Source organism: Tenrec ecaudatus, chromosome 6 (genome assembly GCF_050624435.1).
Source record: "Tenrec ecaudatus isolate mTenEca1 chromosome 6, mTenEca1.hap1, whole genome shotgun sequence".
NCBI lineage: Eukaryota > Metazoa > Chordata > Mammalia > Afrosoricida > Tenrecidae > Tenrec > Tenrec ecaudatus.
In genome coordinates this window covers 342,144-363,032 of record NC_134535.1, presented here as the reverse complement: position 1 = coordinate 363,032, position 20,889 = coordinate 342,144, and the positions used below count along the sequence as shown (strand labels likewise).

General features: G+C 55.1%; 1 protein-coding gene across 1 annotated transcript in view; it reads left to right on the top strand.

The window, feature by feature from the left end:
• Nucleotides 1–9,127, top strand: part of SHANK3 (SH3 and multiple ankyrin repeat domains 3) — a 41,419-nt gene extending 32,292 nt beyond the window's left edge. Inside the window, exons 19-20 of the mRNA XM_075553423.1 lie at nt 7–2,248; nt 6,612–9,127. Coding sequence (XP_075409538.1) covers nt 7–2,248; nt 6,612–7,197 — 2,828 coding nt within the window. The 3' untranslated portion in view covers nt 7,198–9,127. The remainder of the gene's footprint in view (nt 1–6; nt 2,249–6,611) is intronic.
• Nucleotides 9,128–20,889: the final 11,762 nt, after the last annotated feature.

The window sequence follows — 20,889 nt, the reverse complement described above, 5'->3', positions numbered from 1 at the left end:
CCGCAGGGGAGGATGAGAAGCTGGCATCGCTGCTGGAGGGACGCTTCCCGCGCAGCACATCTGTGCAGGACACTGGGCGCGAGGGCCGCGGGATCCCGCCGCCGCCGCAGACCGCGCCGCCGCCCCCGCCCGGCCCCTACTACTACGACTCGGGGCCGCCACCCACCTTCTCGCCCCCACCCCCGCCGCCCAGTCGCGCCTACGACACCGTGCGCTCCAGCTTCAAACCGGGCCTGGAGGCGCGCCTGGGTACCGGTGCCGCAGGCCTGTACGAGCCGGGCGCGCCTCTGGGCCCGCTGCCCTACCCTGAGCGGCAGAAGCGCGCACGCTCCATGATCATCCTACAGGACTCCGCGCCCGAGGCTGACGGCGTGCGGCCCCCACCCGCCGCCACCCCGCCGGAGCGCCTGAAGCGCCGCTCGCGCCCGCCGGGCCCCGACAGCCCCTATGCCAACCTGGGCGCCTTCAGCGCCAGCCTCTTCACGCCTTCCAAACCGCAGCGTCGCAAGAGCCCGCTGGTCAAGCAGCTGCAAGTGGAGGACGCGCAGGAGCGCGCGGCGCTGGCTCTCAGCGGCACGGGAGGCCCCGGCACGGGCAGCTTTGCGCGCGACCCCTCTCCGACACACCGCGGGCCCCGGCCTGGCATCCTGGACTATGGCCCCAGCGATGGCCCTGGCCTGCAGTTCAGTGGTCCCGGCCCAGCCAAGGACCGGAGGCTGGAGGAACGGCGTCGCTCCACCGTCTTCCTATCAGTGGGTGCCATCGAAGGCAGCCCCCCCAGCGCCGACTTGCCCTCGCTGCAGCCCTCCCGCTCCATCGATGAGCGCCTCTTGGGTGCTGGCGCCGCCCCCGGCCGTGACCTGCTACTGCCCTCTCCTGTGTCTGCGCTGAAATCGCTGGTCAGCAGCCCCAGCCTGGCATCCGCGGGCTCCACCTTCATCCACCCGCTAACCGGCAAGCCGCTGGACCCCAGCTCGCCCCTGGCGCTCGCCCTGGCCGCCCGTGAACGGGCACTGGCCTCCCAAGCCCCTTCCCGGTCCCCCACGCCTGTGCACAGTCCGGATGCCGACCGCCCGGGGCCCCTGTTCGTGGATGTCCAGTCGCGGGACTCTGAGCGAGGGGCTCTGGCCTCGCCTGTCTTCTCCCCAAGGAGTCCAGCCTGGGTCCCTGTGCCGGCCCGAAGGGAGTCTGAGAAGGCTACCCGTGAGGAGCGCAAGTCACCTGATGACAAGAAGTCCATGATTCTCAGCGTCCTGGACACATCCCTCCAGCGGCCGGCAGGCCTCATTGTAGTGCATGCCACCAGCAACGGGCAGGAGCCTGGCGAGCTGGGGGCCGCAGAGGAGCGCCCGGCTTCCCCGGAGCTGGCCCCGGCCCCCATGCAGTCAGCAGGCACGGTAGCAGAGCCCTTGCCTAGCCCAAGGGCCCAGCCCCCCAGCACCACCCCAGCCGACCCAGGGCTAGGCCAGGGCAGCTCAGAGGAGGAGCCAGAGCTGGTGTTTGCCATGAACCTGCCGCCGGCCCAGCTGTCCTCCAGCGATGAGGAGACACGGGAGGAGCTAGCCCGCATTGGGCTGGTACCACCCCCTGAAGAGTTCGCCAACGGGGTCCTGCTGGCTACCCCACCCCCTGGCCCAGGCCCCTTGCCTACCACAGGGCCCAGCCCGGCCTCAGGGAAGCCTGGTAGTGAGCCACCGCCCGCCCCCGAGTCCGCGGCCGACTCTGGCGTGGAGGAGGCAGACACGCGCAGCTCCAGTGACCCCCACCTGGAGACCACGAGCACCATCTCCACCGTGTCCAGTATGTCCACCCTGAGCTCAGAGAGTGGAGAGCTCGCCGACACCCACACCTCCTTCGCCGACGGACACACTTTTCTAATCGAGAAGCCACCAGTGCCTCCCAAGCCCAAGCTCAAGTCCCCGCTGGGGAAGGGGCCGGTGAGCTTCAGAGACCCACTGCTGAAGCAGTCCTCGGACAGTGAGCTCATGGCCCAGCAGCAGCACGCCACCTCTGCCGCTGGACCTGCCCGCCCTCGCTACCTCTTTCAGAGACGATCCAAGCTGTGGGGGGACCCTGTGGAGAGCCGTGGGCTCCCTGGGCCCGAAGACGACAAGCCAACTGTGATCAGCGGACTCAGCTCCCGCTTGCAGCAGCTGAACAAGGACACACGCTCCCTGGGCGAGGAACCAGTCGGCGGCCTGGGTGGCCTGCTGGACCCTGCCAAGAAGTCGCCCATCGCCGCAGCTCGGTGAGCAGGGAAGTGTGGGGAGGGGCCCATCCGCTGTCACCCACAGCCCATTCTGGCTTCCCTGTCCCCTCCACTGGCCACCACTCTCCATCTCCCCATCCACTACCCAGCCTGGCTTTGTTGGGGACCGAAGGCCGTCATCTGAGCCCTCTCTGCTGTTTATCATCCAAGACCCTGCCAGGCAGACACCTGACCAAGGTTGCCCTCCCTCAGGGTTCTCCTGGCTGCCTGGCTTCTCTGGGGTGGAGTGGGGGGATGTCAGGGCTGTGTGGCTGCTGCATGCTGGAGCCTGAGCCAAAGGAACCAGAGGGATGTCCGCTGCCCAGCCTCATTGCAACCGCCCGACTCGCTTGTAGGGGAGAGGGCCACCACGTGGTAGGGTTTCTGTACAGGGCTGAGTCTTCCCTGGGAGCATGCATGAACAGCCGTGGGAGCCGCCTGCCCCACTGCCTGGGCCCTGTGGGTCTCCCCTCTTAGCTGTAGCGGATATGTGTAGGATGGTACTCCCCGCCCCGCCTCTCCTGGTGTGCAGCGCTTGGGGGCCGGGGCAGTGGGGGGTGCTTACCACCTGAGCACCTTGTCTAATGCTGCTTCCTAGATGTCTCACAATCCTGCTTTCTTTCTGCTTGGACTTGGGAGGAAGCGGGGGCTTCAGGCGTTCCCATGTCTCCCTTAGATGCTCCCAGGCCCTCTCAGATCTTGCCATTGCATAGTTCACCTGTGGCCCCATTATAAGCCTTGTCCCATGCCAAGCCACACACTGAAGCTTCTTCCAGTGCGGCTGAGTGGATGGCACCGCGGGATGGACATGGCATGTGGCTGTGTGCTCATGAGGGCAGGTGACCCACCGACCGGGGTGCTAGCTCCAGCTCAGCCTCCCCGTCCTCCACAGCCCTCCTGTTGCTCTGCCTCCTGGTCCTGAGGAAGCACAAAGCCACAGATGGTGTGGCTCCGTGTGCAGCATGTGGCAGGCCCTCAATAAACATTGCTTATGCAGATGGAAGAAGGAAGTGGATGCATGCTCTGTCTTGTGTGGTCTGAAGTTAGGGTACAGCCCAGGGTGTAGCTGGCCGCACGCCGGCCCCCGCCCAGCATGAGTGAGGTGATCGCCCAACTGGAGAAGCCCCTCTGGCAACTTTCCCACTCCTGACTTTGGTATCCCAATTGAAGGGGCTCGTGTTCCCCACTCGTTGCTCCCAGTCCTTGCCTCTGGTTGGCCTAATCAGGGGCAGGAACAAGAGTAGAGTGGTCAGGGACACCCAGCCTGCAGTGGGGAGGGGCCTCTGACTGCCTACACAGCAGGAATCTACAGGGCACTTCTGTCACTTGCTTTGTCCTCCAATGTCAGATGGCCCCAAATCCCAGCCGTAGCAGACCACACACTAGCTTGTTCACTTCATTAGGGAGGTGGCCTTGGAGGGAGTGGTGCTGTGTGTACCTGGCCTAAGTTTGGTCTATGACTCACCACTGCCTGAGCTCACAACCCTGCAAGGTGCTGGGCAGAGTTATCATTAACTGGACAGAGCTTTCCCCAGGAGTCACCCTCAACCGGTGACCCACTTGGCCTCTGCCCACGGTGGTCTGTGGTTAGGCCCCCTCAGACCACACACAGGGCCCACAAACAAATGGAATGACCCCACTTAGCATTCTTACTACATTCTGAATTCAGGAGCACTTGAGCTTAGCTGCCCCTTCCCATCCCTAACTCCCCCCCCACACACACACACACCCGTGACCTCCCAACCTCCTCCTTTCTTCCCTTGAGCCCCTAGCCCAGTGCCCAGCCTAATCACTGCCTCATGTTCCAGCTGCAGGAGGGAGGTGCTCCCCCCTGCTGACTCCACCTCTTTCCTAAAGGTGACACTACTAGTGACCGTGTTTGGTGTCAGTCCCAGGGAAGGGTCTGGAGTCTGACCATGGCCATTCACCCCTCATGGATCCTTATAGAGACCCTGAGACCCGTCCTGTGACAGTGTCCTGGGTGTCCCCAATCCAGCCAGGCTCTGATGTTTAGCCACAAGATACTCAGCAGCCTGGGTTCTGGATGTTAGGTACCCCCCCACACACACACACACACCAGGACCAAGGCTTGGTGATCTGTGTGAGTGCTGATCTCTGTGTGTGATTTCTAGGGGTGCTGGGTGCTGCCCTTGACCCCAGATCTAGAGCAAAGTGGAGCCAAGAGGCAGGAGGGTGATTCCAGTGATGGTACACTAGGACCTAGACCCAGTACTCTGCTGGCCCTGGACACCTGGGCACCTTGGTCAGGGTGGCATGGCTGACTTGGGCCGGAGAGCAAGGAGAGAGTGGAGGCAGAGGAGGGATATGATGCAGGAGTCAGAGGGTGGGAGTCATTCAGATTGACCATTGACCTGCCAGGTGACAGTGCCTGCTGAGGAGCCTTTAGGGGCTGAGCTACCTGTACAGCTGCCAGAGCCTAGCCAAGGGAGGAGCCGGCTGAGAGCACCGATGGACCGATAACCAGGGCAGATGGGGTGCTGACCCTGGGAATTGGAACTAGACAGCAACTCTGGTCCTTGCCGTGGACCATCCAGCCCTCCTTTCCCAAGTGGATGGAAGAAGGACTGGCCTCTGGTGCAGGCCCTGCTTGGTCTCTGCTGGGACCTGGGCTGGGTGCAGCATCCCAGGGAGTCTCTAGAGACAGCCAGCCTGGGAGGAAGGAGAGGCTGCCCTCCCCCACTCCCAGGCCTCTGTCCCTGGAACCACCCCTTTCTTCAGGATTCACTGTCAAGGGCCAGGGTCTGTGGTTCCCGTATCCTCAGTGTTGGACAACTCAGCTTTCATGCAGGCACCAATGCGCCCCGGCTGCATGTGGTCCAGGGCCCTCCAGCACACAACCCCATTAACATCTGCTGGAAGGCTGGAACAGGACCACCCAGGCCCGGTCCCTTTGAGGGCCCATATTCCGAAGCTACCGCATCCAGCGAGTGGCCTATTCCCTAACGCCACTAGGTGGCGCCTCCACGCCCCTGGACAGGAACTGAGTGGTTCCTCCAGGCAAGGTGTGGGAGGAGCAGGGAGCCGGTGACTCCAGAGGTGAGAAAAGGCCCATGGAGGAGAGCTGAGGCAGACTGTGAGGTGCAGAGGGGCTCCCCGAAGCAGCCCAGGCAGCTGGATGAAGGGTTTGAAGCTGTGGGCGCCTCATGCTGGGTCAGAAGTGAGGTCAGGTGTAAGCAGGCTGCACAGCACACACCAGATCCAGAAGCCACTCCGTAGAGGTAGAGCGCTCGCCCAGCCCCACTCAGCCCTAGCCTGCACCATCAACACCTGCCTCCCAACGCGAGCTTACTCCCTCTTCCTTAGCTCAAGGTCCACCATCTGGGGGCGTCATTGCCAGGGGTGCCGCGCGGTCACCTGCGCTAACACTCTCTCTCATTGCTCTCTTCCTGCCCATCTGCATGTGGCTGCGCTGTCTAGCTGCGCGGTGGCCCTGAGCTCCGGCTGTGTAAGTGAGCACCCATCCCATCCCATGCCTCTCACCGTCAACCTGCCTGGGCCTGGCCTCTGGGACCTGCTCTGCTTGGCTGCAGGGGGGGCTTCCGTGCCCTAACCGCCCCCTGATGTCTCCCGGGCCTCAGGAGGGCATAGGGATGGCGCGTGGGGGGGGTGTGTGTCGGTGTCCAGGAGTGGGGGCAATCCACTAGACACGCCTCTCTCCAAGGTCAGGCAGGTGTGGGGCTGGAGTCTGGGGTTCTGCTTGGAGAGGTGAGGACGCTAGCACCATCTGCCCGCTGTGTGGGCGTGTGTGTCTGGAGTCCTGCTACGGCCCCACGTTTGCAACACGCGTGTGCATTGCTAAGCCTGTGCTGCCCATCGGCGTGCGTGTGCTGCTGTCTTGCACGTGCTGCTGCTCCGTGTGCACCTGGACTGCCGTGAGGGGGCACTGCTGTGGGCCTGCGCCTTCTCAGTCTCTGCTCCTGCCCCCCCCCCTCAGCCCTGCAGCCCCCAGGTGTCCTCAGAGGGCAGAGCGGACTGGGGAGCAGGGAGGGTACTGCCCTAACAGCCTTATGGCCGTGTGAAGATGGACGGAGCTATACTGGTTCGAGGGCTGCTGGGGAGGGGGCAGCCAGCCTTCTCCGGTGGGCTCTCTTGAACCGGGTGGAGAGGAGAGGGCTGGCTACCCCTTGTTCCTTTAGTCCTATAGTCCCCGAAAGCAGGGTGCTGTCGTCGACCTGGGGCCCACACCCAAGGGCAGGGGGCCCACAGGATCCCGCCGCCTTCTGCCTTGACCCCCCACCTACCCCAATGCTCGCTTCCCAGGGCCCCTTCCCCACCCACCCCCCACCCCCACCCACTGCCTTGCTGGCGCCCTCATCCGCCCTGACCACCTCTCCCTCCGCAGGCTCTTCAGCAGCCTCGGTGAGCTGAGCTCCATTTCAGCGCAGCGTGGCCCTGGGGGCCCGGGCGGCGGCGGGGCCTCCTACACTGTGCGGCCGGGCAGCCGCTACCCGGTGGCGCGGCGCAGCCCGAGCCCGGTGAAGCCCGCGTCTCTGGAGCGGGTGGAGGGGCTGGGGGCGGGCGCGGGCCCTGGGCGGCCCTTTGGCCTCACGCCCCCCACCATCCTCAAGTCGTCCAGCCTCTCCATCCCCCACGAGCCGAAGGAGGTGCGCTTCGTGGTGCGCAGCGTGAGTGCGCGCAGCCGCTCGCCCTCTCCCTCACCGCTACCCTCGCCTGTGCCCGGCCCCAGCGCGCCCGGTCCGAGGCGGCCCTTCCAGCAGAAGCCTGTGCAGCTCTGGAGTAAGTTTGATGTGGGCGACTGGCTGGAGAGCATCCACCTGGGGGAGCACCGCGACCGTTTTGAGGACCACGAGATCGAGGGCGCGCACCTGCCGGCGCTGACCAAGGACGACTTCGTGGAGCTGGGTGTCACACGTGTGGGCCACCGCATGAACATCGAGCGCGCACTCAAGCAGCTGGACGGCAGCTGACGCCCACACACTGCGCGCCCTGCCGGCAGGGCCCCTTACCCCGGGCCGCGGGCTCGGCCCGCCCCCTGCGACGGCGCCGGGCCAGGAATGCTGCATGAATTGTCCTGTTTGCCGATGCTCAGACTTGTCCTGTACATTGCTTAGTGCCGCCGAGCCCCACCCCGCACATGGCCAGGAGGGGGGGGGTGTCCAGGGAGGCTGGCGGGCCTCGGGAGGGGCCCACATGGCTGGACCCCTCCCGCACAGCTCCTGGTGGCCACTCCCCCAGACTGGGGAGCCTAGTCCAGCATGTGAGGGCAGGACACGCCTTGGTGACTGGGGGGTGGGGGGAGACGTCGGGGTTCTCGGTTGGGGGCAAAGAAGCCCCCGTTTTGCATATTTTAATCCACTCTATATTTGGAACGAGAAAAGGAACAAATATCTCTGTCCGCGTCGCGCCCCTTTCCCGCCGCCCCTGCCCTCGCCTCTGTCTCTCTCCAGCCTCTCACCCCTTGCCGCGGCCGCCAAGTCTTCCATCTCCGGCTGGGTCCCGCTGTGGGCCGGGGCCCCTCACTGCCACTGCAACCCCACACGGAGGCGGGGGACGCTCCAGCTGGTCTGGGGCTGGCCAGGGGCCTAGTAGCCCGACTTGGGGTCCAGACTCAGCCCTCTCTCCCCGCTGAGCTGTTGTGCCCCCACCCACCCTCCAGGTGCTGTGCGGGGGAGGGTTGGCAGGCAGCCCGGTCCTGCGGGGGAGGGGGTTATAGGGCTGCTGCCAGACCATCGCCCTGGGGGAGGGCCGCGGGGTCCTGCCCTCTGCCCCCAGCCATCTTCCTCACAGGGTTTCTCCCCGCGCAGGGGGTCCAACCTCGCCCCCATGCTCTCGGGCAACTACAGCAGAGAAGCCCCCTGCCTCGGACCCCAGAGTCTCCCGTCCCTGCCTTGTGCGCGTGTACCAGCCTTGGTGCGACTGGGCGTGTGGGACCCTGTGTGTGTCGGATGAGAGAGTGGCGCTGGGGGGTAGCCAGGGACTTGGCGTGGTGGCTGTAGACACATGTGCAGGGGTGCGTGCTTGAGTTCACGGGTGCGTGAGCTGGGGTGTATGCGTGCGTGTGTGCATGTACGCGCCGGAGTGTATGCACTCATGTATATACATGAGTGTATACATGAGTGCGTGCAGTAGGTTCCGGTGCCGGAGTGCTTGTGTGGGAGTGGTGCGTGGATGTTCGTGCTGGAGTGTGTGCAGGGCGGGCGAGCCTCTTCCAAAGAAAGTCGAGAGGCTGTCCAGATCCTGGGATCTGTGTTCTCCCGGCCTCTTCTCCGGGGACCTGCTCCAGTCTGAGCGGGCTCCTACTGAGCCCTGCTGCTTGGGGATGGTCTCCGTGGGCCCCTTGGAAGCAGCCCCCCTCAGGCTTCTAGGGGGCCACAGGGGGACCCCCGAGGGTGCCCAGCCCCCCGTACTGTGACTCCTCACATTCAGCAGTGGCCTGTGGGGTGGGGGGCCCTGGGACGTTTTTAAACCTAGGGGTTGGAGTCTGGACTCAGCTCCATCCACGTCACTCACAAGTTTCTGTTTGTATTTCTAGCTTTTTTTAATAAAAAAAAATTTAAAAAGGAAAACCCAAGTTTTCACAGCCCAGGGGCCGCGGCACGCCGGTCTGTGCTGGCCCCGAGTGCACCTCCCTCTGTCCCCAGCCCCACCCCCAGCACACAGCCACACCCAGTTAGCCAGTCGCCTACGACCAGGTCACACACAGCAGCAGTCGCTGTAACAGACTGCCACGTACACACTCAGTCTCACTCACCTGTGGGTTTTTGGTTCCGTCCATTTGGGTTTTTAACTTACAGGGTCAGGGGGTTTCTCCTTTTGTATGGAGTTCCATGGGGGGTTTCACCCCTGCTCCAGCCCCAGGCCTTCCTGACCCTGCCGTTGTGATACACCCCACAGAGATCTATGTTTCTTATATTATTATTATTATTGATAATAATTATTATAATATTATGTAATAAATTTATAAGAAATGAAGTTAGTCTCAGCTGTCTGCCTTGGGGGGAGATGAGAGCACTGCTTTCTCTGGGGTGCTCATCCGTCACACAAGTCCCCCACACACTCACACACACAAACATCCCATTTGCCTCCCCTCAGCCTGTCAGCCTCACAAATACAGGCCCCCTGTACACACAGCCCATCAGCACCCCCTATAGCCCTTCAGCTCCCCACCCCAACCCATCAGTCCCCCCACATATGTACCCAGCCCATCAGCCCCTGAGCTGGTGACCCCATCTTAGATCCCCATGGGGGGCCTCGGAGCTGCACCTTGCTGGTGGGCCTGGCTTCTGCTCCCCCATTGGTCCCTAGGGCCATACCTCACCCACTCGGCAAAGGTTCCATCTCCCTTTAGGACCTCTGTCTCTTTCTACCCACTACACCCACTTGGGTAGAAATCATCCTGCCTGCCTGATGGCTGGCCACGCCCTCCCCTATTCCACATACAGCCTGTCCTCAGACAAGGCCGGTTCTTCTCCATCCCCACCCTCTGCCCAGTGACCCCAGAGCATCTGTACATGCTGACTGGGCCCTGCCTTTGGACAAAACTTGGAAAGGTCTTCCAACGTGGCTTTGGCCCCTGCTGGAGGGCCCTGGGTCCATACTTCCTCTACCCTAAGCCCACCTCTGTGCCTCACAGCCACTCAGCCCCCACCCCTTCTTCCAGCCGGGCCACTGGCCTGCAGCTGGGTGAATCCCTCTCCAACCAGGCAGCCTGGTGCTACTCCACCTGTGGGGTGTGTGTGGTGGTGGTGGGGGTGCAGAAAGTGGGGGTGGGCAGAGAGCTGCAGGCAAATAAGGTGCGAGGGTAGGAAGTGGGGGGGCAGGGAGCTGGGAGGGGAGAGCAGGGGTATGCTCTGGGCTCCAGTGTGGTGGTGGCGATGGTGTCCGTGGATGCCTGGTGGAGCTCTCAGCCTCCCCTGGGACCCCAGCTCTGACCCAGCCAAACCTGCTTGCTTCAAGGGATGCTGTGGCAAAGGCAGCAGCGGCCCTCAGGCTGGAGCGCTGCTTTCATTAGGTCTAATAGCAACAATTGTGATTTGATCACATTGTTGTTTTTCAACTCCCACCCACCATTTGTCAGGTTGCCGTACTCTGGTGGCCTGCCCTGTGGCTATGATGCTTTCACCTAGCATGCCATGGGGGTGAGTGTGGGGGGTGATGGTGAGAAAAGCCTGGGACCTACTTCTGAAAATCAGTGTGAAAAAGAAAGCCTTTTGCATTCCAGCAGAACATGGCCTGCCCCTCTGACTTGGGCATGTCATCAGGAGGAACCAATCACTGGAGGAAGAGGAGGAGGAGGACATTGAGGTTAGTGACACAAAGGCCCGGGCAAAACAGACCCTCAGTGAGATGTGCTGGAACCCGCTGGGATAGTGAGGATGGCACAGGATCAGCACGTACAGTGGTCATGAATGGCAGTTGCCTTGGGTGTCTGTATGTCTATATGCCTGTTGGTATCTACCTACTTCTCTACCTGCTATCATCTATCTTGGATCTTTCCATCTACCTGTCATGTTTGAAGTGGCCCAGAAAACCTAAGTGTTCCTTGAAGTGGTGTGGGCATCAAGAGCAGCCATCTTCCAGCACATTTACAAGCATGAATGAGACCAGTGCTTTTTGTCCTGCACTGAGACTATTACCAAGCCCCTGATAGATATCTTCAGCATTTAAAAAATGCACATGGTGTGAGCTATCGTGTGATGGTTGTGTAGAAATCCTGAGTTACCAGCTGTGCAGAGTTTGATTTTGCTTGATTTCCTGCATGCACCGTTAATTGCTCTTATCTTTCACACTGTGATTGCTTTAAGATAGTCAAACCACAGCTCACACCCCGTCGGTGGGTGGCTGGATTGCAAGTTGAGAGAAGCCCAAACCAGAGAGGACAGGGATCAGCTTGGAAGCTGGCTGGGAGGGGCCCCTGGATCCATCTGCCTGCTTGTGGCTCCCAACCTGTGACCTGCAGTCTCCGTCAGGATGGACATGGCTGCTGGTGGGGGAGCACTCTTGTGCCCAGGTGTTGTTAGTTGCTACCAAGTCAGCGAGGACTGAAGGCAACCCCACCTGCCACAGGAGGAAACACCGCCACCATGATCGTTGGTGCTGTCGTTCGAGTGCGCTGTCCTTTGCATCTGTATCACTATCACGGAGGGCTTTCTGCTTGTCACTGGCCCTCTGCTTCACCAGTATGGTCACCCGTGGTGGCCATGTCTCAGTGCAGCCTCCAGACTAGGACAGACTGGAAGAAAGGTCTGGTGATCTCACTCTACGGTCAGTGAAGACCTTGTGAGAACAATAGGACTTTGCCCGGTGCAGGGTTGGAAGATTATGAACAGGAAGCAGCTCCTCAAAGGGGAGTCAGCCGTGAAGAGCAGATGGAGCGAAGACTTTGGGACTTTTGCTTGCTGATTAGGCATAATTTAATTGGCAGCTGCAAACATCCATGAGTAGCTGGAACATAGAATGTGCATAGTATAAATCACAGGAAATTGGAAGTCATCGAAAAGGAGATAGAAACCCCACCCCCACCCCCCCCTTAAAGGGAATGCAATCTTAAAGGAGGGCCCTGGCTGGACCATGTGCATGTTCCTGGGCCGTGCTGGGCACTACTGAGGTCCCTCCTGAAGTGATGCCCTTTAAAAATCCGGAAGTAGGTTCTTCAAACTTGTTTATTTTATTATTTATTGCATACACCTATATATGGATAGTACCATGGACTGCGAAAAGGTCCTTGGAAGAAGTGCTCCTTAGAGGCAAGTGTTGCAAGCACCGGTCCCTGGAGAAGGACATCATGGCTGATGAGGTGGAGGGCAGTGAGACAGAGGAAGACTGATGAGATGGACGGACACAGTGGCTGCAGCACAGTGAGGGCGGCACAGGACCCGGCAGTGTTTCCCTCTGTTGTGCACGGGGTGGCTATGGACTGGGACAGATACAATGGCGCCTCACAGCAGCAACACCTTTATATTTCATAACTTAGATATGCTCTTGCATTTTTAAGCAGTTGAACCACACATTAAAATAGTTGTAAAGGTTGTGGTTTCCAGAATCGTGCATGTTAACATTTATGGATCTAAATACCTCAGCAATTGTATGTCCATCAAAATCTTTTTAGCAAGTAGCTGAAGAATCTTTTCTTTAACATGCGAACTTTTCAATATCATTTTTTAAATTTCTGGTTCTTGAATTATATTTTCTTTTTCTTTTTAAAGAACTTTTTATTAGGAGCTCTTATAGATATTATTACAATCCATGGTTCCATCAAATCAAGCATAATTGTACAATTGCTGCCCTCATCATTTCCAATACATTTTCTTTTTTCCCAATACATTTTCTTTTTTCTCGAATTCCTTGATATCAGCCACCATACCCTCCATTCCATATATACATGTACATATACATATACATATATATATCCTTAACTTACACTATCCCATGTATCCATTCTCCTTAAATTCCGATGTTCATTCCCTTCAAGTGAGGCTATACAGTCATAATGGCTATCTGTTCCCCTGACCCCTTTCCTCTCCTCTCTTTTGAATTGTACTTTCAAAGTTGCTTTTAACTTCATTATTCGGTGGTGGCTGACACTTGGTGAAAACAGCCCTCTCAGTCCTTCAGCATTGGAGGCACAGTCTTCGAACTCAGGTAGGTGAGCTCTCACCTCCACATGGACTTACTCAATAGAAGTCAATTTAATCCAGTCCCTAAGTGACTGGGAATACTTCATCCTCTGACCTTGTTGTTGTTGTTGTTGTTGTTGTTGTTGTTGTTGTTGTTGTTAGGGTCCCAAGACTCAGAATCAACTCGTTGGCACTTGTGCACATGGGACAAAACACTGCCTGGTACTTTGCCATCCTTCGAATTGCTGTTCTGTTTGAGCCCATTGTTACAGCCATGGTGTCAATCCATCTTGTCAAGGATCTTCCTCTATTTTCACTGCTCCTCTCCTTTAACATGCATGATGTCCTTCTCCAGGGACTGGTCCCTCCTGACAACACTTCCAAAGTATGGTGAGTTTAAGTCTCACCACCCTTGCTTCCGAGGAGCATTCTCGCCATACTTCTAAGATGCCTCCGAGGAGCATTCTCGCCATACTTCTTCTAAGATGCCTCCGAGGAGCGTTCTGGCCATACTTCTTCTCAGGTGGACTGTGCATGGTTCCACATTCTTCACCAACAATATAATTCAACGGCATCGATTCTCTGTTCTTCCTACTCACTGTCCAGATTTCATAGGCAAATGATTGAAAACCTAGAACTAAGTGAGCCCCCCAAGTTAAATTCCTCAGACTGCTAAGTCTGTCCAGGACTTCGGACACTGGGGAAACCTGGCTGTCTTCAGGGCTTCCCTCTCCTCTAACCTGCTGGTTCCCACTACTCTCTTGACACTCCGCTCATAGGTCCCAGGCACACATCACACTTACTTTGGCAGAGTCATTGTAGCAGAAAGGCTTCAAATGAAGAGACATGTAAGGTGAGGATGGGGCAGGCTCCTGGTGCACATTCCCATGTCCCAGAGGCCACTTTGTCCTCCCATGTGCACCAAAGTCTTTCATCAACCAGGAAAGTTCCTGTCACCAGCACCCAGAATCATTGTTGGGGCCTCCTCTCCTGAGGTCAGCTGATACTACAGGATGATTCTTTTTGGCGTTGCCTGAGTTACTGCAATAGCCTGAAACATCTGCGCCTGGTCTACAGGCCTCCATCCACTTCACTGGGGAGAATCAAGATTTCAGAGGTTTCACTCAGAACCAAATATAAAACCCAAGGTGCTTTTTGGTTAAAGTTAACCTGATATCATTTGACATAATGTCACGAAGAAGGGACCTCAGACTCTGACACAGGGGAGAAGAATCCTCCTGACCTGCAGTCAGAAGAAATGAGTCCTGTGACATGTCTGGGAGATGAGATCTCCTGGCCTTCAGATAAATACACAAGCATGCCTGGCACCACTCAGGGGAGAAGAGTCCCTCTGACACTCAGGTGGCAGAAAGTCGACCTTTCCTTTGGCCCTAGGAGAGGGAACCCTCAGACACACCTGTGGGGAGATCAAACCCATGGAACTCAGTAGCTCATCTTACTGAGGTAGGCTCCGGTTCATTCAGGAGAAGCAAAATCTCTTGTGTAGCACCTTGGGAAAGAATGCATTTCACCACAGAGAACAAGGTAAACACATGCCCTCAGGTAGGGTTAATAAGGTCTTGCTGTTCTTGGTGCACAAAGCTGACAGTCCTGGCCCATCAATGGGCCCCCAATGGAAATACAGAGTCCCAGTACCAAAAAGAACTAGTCAAAATTCCACCTTTTTGAGGTAGCCCGGCACCTTCTTAGGAGCAAGGGGCATTTTCTATTGTCAGGTGTGTTGACGATGGTTCTGACCCATAGTGACCCCAAATACTGCCTGGTCCTGCCCCAACTTCACAATGGTCTTGTCTGTGAGCCCACGGTTGCAGCCACTGTGTCCATCCATCTGACTGAGGGCCTTGCTCCTTTTCACTGCCTCTCCACTTTACCGAGCATGATGCCGCTTTCCAGGGATTGATCTCTCCTGACAACATGTCCAAAGTACATGAGACCAGGCTTGCCATTCTGGCCTCTAAGGAGCACTCTGGTTGTACTGTTTCCAAGACAGATTTGTTTGTCCTTTTGGTAGTCCGTGGTGCTATTAATATACTTTGCCAGCACCACAATTCAAATAAATTTATACTTCTTTGGTCTTCCTTATACAATATCCAACTTTCACCTGCATAGGAGGCAAGTAAAAATGGCATGGCTTCAGTCAGGCTAGACTTAGTCCTCAAGGTCACCTGTGTGCTGTTCATTACTTTAAAGAAGTCCCTTGCTGCAGATTGACCCAGTGCAATGTGTCATTTGATCTCTTGGCTGCTGCTTCCTTGAGCACTGATTGTGGATCCAAGCAGATGAAATCCATGACAATTGCAATCTTTTCTCCATTTCTCATGATGGTATGCATTGGTCCAGGTGTGAGGATTTGGGTCTTCTTTACATCAAGTCGTAATCCACAGTGAAGGCTGCAATCTTTAATCCTCATCAGCAAGTGCTTCAAGTTCTCCTCACTTTCAGCAACAAGGTTGTGTCACCTGCATACCACGAATGGACCAATGACTAGCAAACATAAATAAAGAAGGAACTGATGTGGAGAAAATGACAGCTTTCAGGTATGTGAGATAAGACCTCTAGGTACCCTTCTGGAAAACATGAGGAGTTCTGATATGCTGCTCGAGCAGATACAGCCTTGTGAAACTCAAATGGGTACTTTGTGACAGGCTTATACTCAACGAGGGAAGAGAAGAATGCCCAGTCATTTAAAGGAGAGACAGGATCTTTTGATGCACCAACAGTGTTGTGACCCTCAGGCGGGCCCAATAAGACCTCTTGGAAGTCAAATACAAATGAGCTTCTGATGTAGGGGGATAAGATAGTGTGACCACCAGGGAGGGGAGAGAAACCCTTCAGACAGGGAGTTGAGGTGAGCATCGCAGGCAACTAGACTAGAGATGTCTGGTAAAGTGGGACAGCCTGCCAGTCATGCAGCATGCACAGCGTTTCTTACAATGAAAGAGCTTAAGAGAAATTCAAGCTTCTGGTTGCAATATTGAAAGGTACTATCGGAAAAATATTGAATGATGCAAGAAGCATTAAAAAATGCAAATAAAGAGTCACAGTACCAAAAAGAACCAGTCGACGTTCCACCTTTTTGAGAGGTAGCATATGAACAAGAACAAATGGCGTCGAAAAAGAAGTTCAAGTTGCACTGAAAGCAGTAGCCAAAAGCAAAGTTCCAGGAATTTATGGAATGCCAGTAGAAACCTTTCCACAAGCTGATGAAGCACTCATTGGTCTATGCCAGGAAATTTGGAAGATAGCTATTTGGACAAATGCCTGGAAGAGATCCATATTGGTACCCATTCCAAAGAAAGATGACACAACAGAAGGCTCAAATTGTAGAACAATATTATTAATATCACATGCAGATACAATTTTGCTGAGGATCATCCAACAATGCTTGCAGCAGTACATTGACAGGGAGTTGCCAGAGAGAGGTTCAGACCAGATTCAGAAGAAGATGTGAACAAGCGATACCACCGCTGATGTCCGATAAATCTTGGCTGCAAGCAGAGAATACCAAAAAAGTGCTTCCCCATGTTTTACTGACTATGCCGAACTGTTTGACTGTGTGGATTATAACAACCTGTGGAGAACCTTGAGAAGAAGGGGAGTTCCAGAGCACGTCGTTGTGCTCACGCAGGACCTGTACGTGGATCAAGGGGCAGTTGTGTGAACAGAACAAGGGAATATTGCATGGTTTAAAATCAGGAAAGGTGTGTATGTATCCTCTCATTATATCAATTCAATGTGAATGCTGTGCAAATATTTAGAGAAGCTGGATTTATGAAGAGGAATGCAGCATCGGGATTGGAGGAAGGCTTATTAACAATCTGAGAGATGCAGATGACACACCTTGCTTGCTGAAAGTGAGGAGGACTTGGGGAGACCTGGTCTCACATTCTTTGGACATGTCAGGAGAGACTAGTCCCTGACAACAAGTGATCCAAAGCAGTGGTGAGGAGGGTGTAGGAGGCCTGGTAGGGCATGATCAAGGGTAATGTAACTGAGAGGAATTACTGAAACCCAAATGAAGGCTGAACATGATAGTGGGACAAGAGGAAAGTGAAAGGAAATAGAGGAAAGAGCTAGGAGGCAAAGGGCATTTATAGAAGTCTAAATAAAGGCATGTACTTATGCAAATATATTTATATAAGAGGATGGGGAAATAGATCTATGTGCATATATGTATAGGTATAGCATTAAGGTAGCAGATGGACATTGGGCCTCCACTCAAGTTCTCCCTCAATGCAAGAATACATTGTTCTATTAAACTGGCATTCCATGATGCTCACCTTCCCGACACAATAGCTGAAGACAAAGTGGGTGCATAAGCAAATGTGGTGAAGAAAGCTAATGGTGTCCTGCTATCAAAAGATACAGCATTTGGCGTCTTAAAAGCTTGAAGGTAAACAAGCGGCCATCTAGCTCAGAAGCAACAAAGCCCACATGGAAGCACACCAGCCTGTGTGATCATGAGATGTAGAAAGGATCAGGTATCAGGCATCAAAGAACAAAAAAACATATCATTGTGAATGGGGTGGGGAGAGTGCGGAGTGGAGACCCAAAGCCCATCTGTAGGCAACTGGACATCCCCTTACAGAAGGGTCTCAGGGAGGAGATGAGCCAGTTAGGGTGCAGTAGCAACACTGAAATATACAACTTTCCTCTAGTTTCTAAATGCTTCCTCCCCACCCACTATCATGATCCCAATTCTACCTTACAAATTTGGCTAGACCAGAGGATGTACACTGTTACCAATAGGAACTAGAAACACAAGGACTCCAGGGCAGATGATCCCTTCAGGACCAGTGGTGAGAGTGGTAATACTGGGAGGGTGGAAGGAGGGTGGGGTGGAAAGGGGGAACCCATTACAGGGATCTACATATAACCTCCTCCCTGGGGGATGGACAACAGAAAAGTGGGTGAAGGGAGATGTCGGACAGTGTAAGACATGACAAAATAATAAAAATTTATAAATTATCAAGGGTTCATGAGGGAATGGGGAGTGGGGAGGGAGGGGGGAAAATGAGGAGCTGATGCCAGGGGCTTAAGTGGAGAACAAATGTTTTGAGAATGATGAGGGGAATAAATGTGCGCTGCACAAGTGAAGTATGTATGGATTGTGATAAGAGTTGTATGAGCCCTCAATAAAATGATTTTAAAAAAGAGTTGTATGAGCCTCCAATAAAATGATTTTTTTAAAAAGGAGAGACTAGGCCTTAAAGGAGGACATCATGCTGGGTAAAGTCTGGCAGTGAACAAAGGAAGGCCCTTGATGAGATGGTCGGACATGGGGGCGGGGGGTGCAACAAGGGGCTCAGAGATAGAGAGCCATTGTGAGGCTGGCGCTGGACTGAGAAGTGTTGCACTCTGTTGTGCATGGGGCCGCTGTGAGTCCGAAGGGACTCAGTGGCACCCCACAGGAACAGCAGCTCCCATAGAAAAATCGGGTGAGACTGTGACAAGAAGGTCCTGTGGCCACAACCTACTAGTAGTGCAAGTGCAGTGCAGGAGTCCTTGTAGGGGGGGGGGGCATGCAAATAAGGGGTATGAAAGCCTAACAAGGGCATTGATCACTTTTGCCAGCCCACTAAGCTGAAAGAGTCAATCCCAGAAGCAGAGTGGGTGTGGGCAGCTCTTAGTGTCACCAAGCAGCAGCAGCAGCAGCAGTGTGTCTTTGGAACCCTGGGTCCTTGCACTAGGGACCTCCATTCTATAGATCCAGGAGAGAGAGAGAGAGGATGTGGCAGCACCAGGAACTGTAAGCGGTGGCGACAAGCATGGCAGAGCTCAGCAGTAGCAACAGAGCAAGACCCAGCATAACAAAGTGGTGGGCTTTCCAACACCTGAGCCCAGCGAGGCAACTCCGGTGGGTCTACTCTCCCTTCAAGCGGGAAGCTTCCTGGCAGCGGGATGCCTCCAGGCACTTGCCTCCAGCGCTAAGGGGGAGCTGTACGACTTGCCTGAGCAGAGCAGAGGCCAGGCTGAAGTCTAAGGCCCAAGAGCTGAGCTGAGAGCCCAGAGAGAGACCTGCCACTGGGTGTGACCAAGACACTGTCCTGACTGCAGAACTGGATTCTGAATTGTTCCTGATCCTGAATAGTAACCTGTGACTTCCTGCATAAACCCCATAGTCATGAGTATCCTCTGAGTTCTGTATGTCCACTGCAAGGAATTCCCAAACTTGACAGAAGTGGAGAGTGATGCGGGAGGAGTGGACTAGTACCAGGCTGGGAGGTTGGGTAAAGGGTTTGCAGAGGGGAGGTGTGCCAGCCTCCAAACCACAGGAATCCGTTGAGATGGTTGATGATCTCGAGTCTCTCTCTTCCCCACTTGTGAGATCTGAAAAGACCACACCACCAGTCTTACATGTTGCTCTTGGGTTCCTGCTGCCTGGTGCTATCGAGCCAGTTCTGACTCAAAGCCACCCTGTAGAAAACTGAACAAAACACTGCCCAATCCAGGCTGTCCTCACATTTGTCCCTCTGTGCGAGCTCATGGTTGCAGCCCTGCTGCAGTCCATCTGGTCCAGGGTCTTCCTCTTTTTTCACTGTCCTTCTACTTTACCAAGTACGATGTCCTTTGACAGGGGCTGATCTCTCCTGATAAGGTGAACAGAGTGTGTGTGAGAAGAGATTTCACCATCCTTGCTTCTCAGCAGCATTCTGACTGTACTTCTTCCAAGACAAGTCTGTTTGGTCTTTCGAGAGTCCGCCCTGGTGCTCGCGACAGTCTCCGCCAGCACCGCCATTCGAAGGCACTGTGTGCTCTTCAGACTTCCGTATCCACTGTCCAGCTTCCACATGGGTCGGGCGATGGAAAGTGTCAAGGGCTGGGACAGGAACAATTCAGTCCTCAAAATGACATCTTTGCTCTTTGGCACTTTAAATAGATCCATGCAGCCGAGTTCCCCAATGCAATCTTTCCTCTTATCTCCAAACTGCTGCTTCCATGAGCACTGGTTGTGGATCCAAGAAAGATAAAATCTTGACAACTTCAATCTTTTCTCCATTTATTATGTTACCTATTGGTCCAGTTGTGAGGATTTTGCTCTTTTTTACCCTGAATTGTCATCTGTACTGAAGGCTTCCCTTTCAGTAAGCAAGGTTGTGCACATTGTGCTCCATTTCGGATGCTGCGTTCACCTTCATACAGTCCCGTGCCTCGATGGTCTGCTCGCATACCGACTGAGTAAGCATGGTGAGAGGATATGACTCTGAGGGCGTAAAGCCATGCAGCAGTCTCTTGTTCTTTCCAGACCATTGTCTCGGTCCGTGGAGTGTTCTGGAATTCTCATTCTTCTCAAATCTATCCATAGTTTTTTTTTTCTCATCCACATAGTCGAATGCCTTTGCAGAGCCAGAAACCACGCAAATATTTTTCTGGTATTCTCTGCTCTGAGCCAAGATTCATCTGACAGTAACAATGACATCCTTTGTTTCATGTTCTCCTCTGAATCGAACTTGCATTTCTGGCAGCTCCCTCTCAGTGAACTGTTGTAATCATTGTTGAAAAATCTTCAGCAACATTTCACTTGCATGTGATATTAATGACATCGTTTGATAATTTCTGCATTTTGTTGTCATCTTTCTTTGGAATGGGTATAAATATAGATCTCTTCCAGCTAGTTGGCTATGTAGCTGTTTTCCAGATTCCTGAAAATAGACTATTGAATGTGTCCAGTGCTTCACCTGCTTACTGAAACATTTCCAGGGATCAGAGCTCATGGCTTTCCGTAGGGAGCTGAGGGGTGACTCAAGGCGAAGGATGCCTCACAAAGGGGCAGTCCCTTTGAAGCAGAGCAGAGCAAGCCTGCCTCCAAGGCACTTTTCAAGTGGGGTGGGCCTTGGGAGAGCAACTAGAATGAGAACGTGGCCTGGGACGGTGGGAGGGGGGCTGCTAGGAGCCTGGGAGGCTTTGGACAGGAAGGCAGGAAGTCCCTGACCCAGTTAAACGAGAAGGCTGCTCCTGATTGGTCAGGAGGCCTGGAGCTTTGTGAGGTCACTAGGCCTCCAGGTCAGGCTGGGCAGGAGC